We start from the raw sequence: 6,412 nt of genomic DNA on the forward strand, positions 1-6,412 counted from the left end.
TGGAATTCAGGAATAAACTGTTTCTCAGCCACTTTTTGTCTCAGATGTCAACTGTCCTCATCAGTACACCAGCACTTCTGTATCTCTCCAGTCTATTTTAGCCGTATAAAGAGAATTTTTCAAAGCCAAACTGTACTTTAATTTCACCAGCATAATCCACCAGTGGATAGGATAAGCCAAGACTAAATGAACTGGAAGGGTTTGAAACACTAGTTAAGATTAGCTAAAAATATCACCATGATGCATAAACCCAAATAGAAACCTGCTCCATCTCCCAGGGCAGTATCAATTCTGCAGTCCTAACAGGTGTAAAAAATAATTCATCTTTGTCACTAAACTCCATGAAAATGCAGGAGGGAGAGATGTTGACAGACAAGGGGCCATTTGTATATAAATGACTCCACATGGCTAATCAGATTTAAATGTGTCAGGGTACAGAGCCATCAAAAGCCAGTCTCTTCACACAGAGATATCCAGTAATGCTAGAAATTCAATACTGCAAAGTTTGTCTCTATATTTTATGTGCAAAGTGCTTCAGCCACCTGAGAAAGGCTTTGAAACTCGGCCCACACTGAAAGACAAGCCTTCCCTGAAAACACTGTTTTAAAGTAGGAAACTAGTTAGACAGTGCTAGGTACAAAGATCATATTTGTTTTGACGTAGTTCCTCAAATCCTTTGAATACCAGTTCAGAGCACATACTCTATAAAACACTCATGAGAAACTGGCATGTTCACTCAGGCACATATTGATGAACTGCTATTTAAAACTACTGTCATTTAAGAATCTTTTTATTGCAAATGGCAGGATTTCTGATAACAGACACCAGAAGATTCTGGTGATCCTCAAGCTGCTAAAAGCTGATGAATAAACAAGGGTAACACGAGTGATTTTCCCCACTGCTTCCCATTTGAACTGCACAGGCTCAGCCCTGCAAAGTAAATTGCTTGTTTCCTGTCAGCTTCCAACCTCTACATCTCAGTTTTCTGGATGGGATCAGGGAAGGGAATTGAAGGGTAGTTTCTTTTGTTATTTGAATAAACAAATGCAGATAAAACAACCATTTCAAATGAATAAGTCCTTCCTAAGCTAACTTTCTTGGAGCCTTCATACAATACAGATTTATTTTCCCGGCTCTCTCCCTGCCTCCCTGACCCCCGACAGTCCTCCGTGCCACAGGGCAAGTTGAGCCCCAGTATCTGTAATTAATGGCTTTGTCTGAAGGTTGTGGGTTGGCCACAGCATAACAGATCCCCATACACAGGAAAAGCAGCAAATGCACTTACTCGAGAGATAGACAGAGGCACATTGAAATCCTTGCCCCCTTGAAGCCTGAAACCCCAGGGAGCCGGCCCGACCAAAGACACGCTGTAGTTGCTCATGATGTTTAGTATTCAAGGACCAAATCCAAAGAACTGATGCCTGCAGAAGAGGATTAGAGTTTTAATTTAAAGATGATAAAAACAAAAGGCACTGTCTGCAATTTTAAAAGTCTTCTTTCTTTGGCTGTATTCCCCTCCCCCCAAAACAGCCAAAAACCCCACACCAGGTCTTGTGCTTTTATTCCTCATATGGTGTTACCCTCCATAGCTTAGGAAGAAACATAACTAGGGAATGGGTAATATGGACTTGGAGAACTGCTTCTGCCAAAATGTTTGACAACTACTTTTCATTAACAAAACACTGTGTGGGGCAGGGGAGGTAAAACCCCCAGCATTAAAGCTCATATTAAAACAAGTCAGTATTGGGACAAGCATGAATTGATAGCATCCCTTAAACCCAAGCATGGAAGACATTAGCACTACTGGCACATTCATTTTAACAAAATTAATATCATATGCTGCCATGTCATCAGTTCAAAGCTTATTTCTAAACACAACAATGTCAAAGCATCACAACTTTGCAGTTAATCAGAAGAAAATAAAATCCCTGTGACTTTTTTTATTTTTATAGCATAGCTTCATAGTGGCAGAACAATGTCACAGACGAGACAGATATTAAAACCAACCCTCAAAATGAAAACTGTGAACTAAAGCAAAATATCCACAGCCACAACTCAATGCTGAGAAAGCAAAACCCAAGCATCTCCCTCTCCACATACGTGGGCAACAAATTACCTTTAAAAGGCAACTGAGATACTTAAGTGCTGTTCAGCGTCAAAGATAAGGGCTTCAGTTCCACCTCAGATAAGTAATGTTACAATGACATGTTAGGTAGTGGATGCCGGCTATTTTTGTATAGTTGAAGCCCGGCAGGAGCACACCAGGGCGGGCTGGTGTAAGACTATACCGGGGCACAGCCAGATTCCATACTCATATAGGGACATTTAAGGTGGACCTTCAGCCAAGCGGCAGCAAGCCGGCTGCAAACTCTGAAAAGCCCGGTTTTAGCTGTCCGTACACTGCAGGGGGGGCGGGTTAGTTCCTTGGAGGTGGTGGACTTTTTCAAATGCAGCTCACCCTCAAGGACCACGAGAGCAGAGCTGTCGCACAGCTCCGGGATGTCACTCCCCAAGAAAGCCATACACAGCGCGTTTCTGGGTTCACCTCCCACAGCAGCAGAGATACACTGCTCAGACTAGCTTCTAAATCAGTGAACTTTATTCACACCGACGGCCACTCAGGTAACCAGAGCAGGGCTACTGGCATTAGACAGCACAAGATATATATATATTAGGAAGCAGAATTTGGAGCTTGTAACAGAGGTGCCTGGGTAACTGGGCCGTTCCCAACCTGCCCCTGCCTGCTGGCATCCAGGAATGGGGCAGCTCTGAGCCCAGGCACTGACTCAGCCCACCCTTAAAAGCCTCAAGAAGCACCGATGTACAGAAGGGGAAACGCACAAGATTGAGCTCCCTGTGGCTAAAGAGGAAGAAAAGCCCCCGCCAAGTTTGAGTTAAGATTCTTAGCGGGCTTGCTCACCACTAAAGAGAGAACTAAGCTGATTAATTGCCCTGTGCACAGAATTCTTTCAAAAAGAGGATCTGAATTAGTCACAGATTTCTTTCTACATAAAAATAGAAATTCTTTTCACTCCTGCTAAATGAAATCCACTGCAGTGACAGGTCACTGTAAATTATAAGATTGCAGAAGAGCAAAGCACATCTAGTGACCAGCACACGGTGCAGCTGCTCCACACCGGTGAGGCTTTACCTGACAATTGAAACTAAAGCACTTGTGCAGCGGTTTTGGTTGTTTTTTAACTGAGCAGTAGCTAGTTACAATTACAGACCCAGCAAAAAGTTATATCAGGAAAGGATACCATTCTTTTTTATTTGTAGCAATTAGAATAGGAGGGAAGAGACTGCATGCTGAAATAACGTGCATCCCACTCAGCATCACTCATCTTTCCTTTCTCACCCCCTTAATTCTTATACGTCTCCATCTCCAGCCTGACAGATACACCAGCAAGGAACGGCAGACAAAGAAGACCCGTTCAAAGTTTCACGTAACAAACTTCTTAAAATGTGCCAGAGCAACAGCTAAAGGAAAACACTGCAAACCCCAACCTCCCTTCACGTGGGGAGCATTGAGCAAACAAACCAGCTAAGGGTGAAATTGTGCAACGTTCCTTTAGACGATCAAACGCCTGGTGGACCTGCGTCTGGAAGGGGGAATTTCAAATCGCCGGCAGGAGCGCCGGCCAGAGCGCAGAGCCGCAGCGGCCAGCGGCCCTTCCTGCCCCCGGGGGGCTGTGCCGGGCAGGGAACGGGGGCAGCGCCAGCCAAGCCTCCCTGCACCCCGGCACCCCTCTGCGCGCCTCCCCGGGACGAGCAGCCCCACGGCCCCGCAGGCTGGGGAGCACACACCCCTCAGGAGCGCTGGGTCCCGGCTCGGGGCGCCCCTCAGCCCCAGCCGCTCCAGGGGCAGCCGGCCACAGAGCGCGGGGAGCGGGCACAGCGGAGCCCCGTGCCCGAGCAGCCCCGGGGCACGGCAGCGCTCGGCTGAGGCCAGCAGCCCCGCAGGTGTCCCTCAGCCCGGGCTCCCCAGGCGCTGCCCCGGGGCCGAGCCGCGCCCCGCCGCACCCCGGCACCCCGGCCGGGCGCTCCGCAACCGCGGCTATCTGCGCGCCCCGCTCACTGAAGTTAAACAAGAAGAAAATAAGCACCCAGCAGCTTTACAAACCGCGCCCAGCCTGCTAACTTTTTGCCCAAATCCACCCCTTTTTTTTTCTTTTCGCTTCCTGCCGCCCCGGCACTCACCCGGCGGCGCGGCGCGGCAGAGCGCGGAGAGCGAGGACACCGCGGCGCGTCTGCGAGGCGCAGCTCCGTCCCCCCGCTCTTGTTTTCACTTCCGTCTCCCGCCGCTCCTCCCCTGGCCCGGCCCGGCCCGGCCCAGCCCTGCCCGGCCGCCACGGCACGGGGCTGCGCAGCCGGCCAGGGGCCGCAAAGGCACCGCGCCGTGCCCGGGTTCGCTGCGCTGTTTGATTTGATTTTTTTAGTTTTGTTTAACAGGGAAACGCGCGCTCTCTCCCCGCTTTGACTGACGCGCACGCAGCTCCGGGCGCACCTGTGAAGGGCTGCTCGCCGTGAGCCGCTGCGGGCCCGCTCTGAGGGAGGGAAGGGCGGCTGGGCCGGGCAGGGCTGAGGGGGAGCTGCGGGGGCAGCCTGAAGGAGAGCAGGAGACCCTGCGGAAACGGGGAGTTTGGCTGATTTAATGTGGAGTAGCGTGAGGAATGGCAGGGATGTGCTCTCCCCCTGAGGACATCAAAGTGGGGGAATGGCAGCGAGGCAGAAGAGCTGTTGGAGCTAACAGACAAGGCTGGCACAAGAACAAACAGGCAAAGAGTAGCCATGCATAAATTCAGCTCCGAAATTAGAAGGGATCCGCCAGAAATTAAGGGTTCTGGCACAGCCTCGCCGTAGGAGTGGGTGCATGAAATGAACCAGGTTCTAAGGTGACGCTCGGTCAGATTGTTTCGGGACTAATTATTTAACACGGAGACTGTCCGGTTGAGAATCCTCGAGCCTGGAGCAGGGCAGCCTGGCTGGGTGAGCACTGCTGGGCAAGAAGTCATTACAAGTAAAAATGGCTGTGGAAAACTGTGCATCTAGTTAACAGTACCATTATCAGTATAATTCAAAGGATTTCAGTCCCCTCTTCAAGCATGGATTTACTGTGGGAAAGGAGTGCAGAAGAAAGCTTTAAATTCTTACTTATCACCATCCAACACAGCACACAGTCCTCACCATGGACGGCCCTGCCTCACCCCTCTGGCCCCAGAGCACTGTCCCTTGCTTTTATTGTCACCTGCACGGCCTCGAGCCTGAGTTTGGTCCTGCTGTGCCCACTGCCCTCACAGGCTACCCCGAATGGGAGTCCTCAGGCTGGAGCTGATGCTGGATTAGGAGAGCCATGCCCTAGGTGTCTGGGTGTGCATGAAACCAGGGCCAATCCAATCCTCTGAGCCCTGGCTCAGTGAACCTTAATAAGGGTATTTTAACAGTGTCCCACTGAGCTGTGTGCCTTCTCACCATAACTAGCACAAATGCACCTCAAAGAACATCTCAAAAAGAAGAGCATCTAAACCCCTCACTACTGTAGCCAAACCACTGTTTCAGAAATCTTCTTCTTTAGTCTGCTCTTTTCCTATTAAGTCTCTCCAATCAGGCAAAACTAAAAATCCCTGTTACACAAACAGACTCTCGCATGATTTTAATTCATGGAGGTAAAAATTACCCAACACAGGGATTCTTCATTGTGTCACAAAGGCTGTAGGTCACTCTCATGCTGTTTCATTTATTAGAGTAGAAAAAGCTCTAGGACCCCACTCCCCGATGTGACTCACGTGATATCTCCAGTGTCAGCGTGTCCCTGTGCTGACTGCTTGGGTAGCAATCTGCTCTCAGCTCACCAGAGCACACAGCCAGTGGTCCTGCTTGATTTTGCACTTTGCCACATTAGTGAAAAACATCTTTTTCCACTGCAGTTCTCCCAAAGCCTTCAGCTTTCCCTGTTAGAGGAGTAGGTCACACATGCAGCATCTCATGACAGTATGACATTAATTTATCATGACTGAAGAAGAACTTGCAGAGACTTTTGCTGGTTGGTGTTGCAGCAGGTTTCACCCTTGGCAAGTCTGCATGCAATCTGCACCATACCAGTGGGTATTGCACCAAGGCCAGTGCCACTCCCAGCTCAAAGCTGGCAGTCTCATCTTTAAGTCCGTCATCACTTTGCTGTGGCGTGATCAGTCTGTAACAAATGAATCTGTTTTCCTTTGCCTCCTGAGACAGGGCACAGAAATAGAGGCAACTCATTAGCTCAAGATCTCCCCATTCTTGGTCACTTTTCAAATATTCTCCTCTTTGAGAAAAAGCTTTTCATTGAAGATGAATAGTTAAATTAGAGATAGTAAGTTGAGCAAGAAACCTCAGCAGCAGCTAGAACTGTGGCCTGCCTGTTCTTCCTACT

The 6,412-nt window shown here is 49.2% G+C and overlaps 1 protein-coding gene across 13 annotated transcripts in view; it reads right to left on the minus strand.

Moving 5' to 3' along the window:
- Window positions 1-6,051, minus strand: part of PDLIM5 (PDZ and LIM domain 5) — a 126,137-nt gene extending 120,086 nt beyond the window's left edge. For 8 of the 13 annotated variants that reach the window (XM_085057991.1, XM_085057990.1, XM_085057987.1 and 5 more), the window contains exons 1-2: window positions 2,117-2,259; window positions 1,286-1,421 (exon numbers count right to left, since the gene is read on the minus strand). In XM_085057991.1, the coding sequence (XP_084914117.1) occupies window positions 1,286-1,381 (96 nt within the window). In that variant the 5' untranslated portion in view covers window positions 1,382-1,421; window positions 2,117-2,259. Of the gene's footprint in view, window positions 1-1,285; window positions 1,422-2,116; window positions 2,261-5,786 lie in introns of those variants that run through there. The other 5 variants (XM_085057989.1, XM_085057994.1, XM_085057993.1 and 2 more) reach the window with 3 other exon arrangements.
- Window positions 6,052-6,412: the final 361 nt, after the last annotated feature.

The sequence above is a fragment of the Lichenostomus cassidix genome, chromosome 4 (genome assembly GCF_008360975.1).
Source record: "Lichenostomus cassidix isolate B80296 chromosome 4, HeHo_3.0, whole genome shotgun sequence".
In the NCBI taxonomy this organism is placed as follows: domain Eukaryota; kingdom Metazoa; phylum Chordata; class Aves; order Passeriformes; family Meliphagidae; genus Lichenostomus; species Lichenostomus cassidix.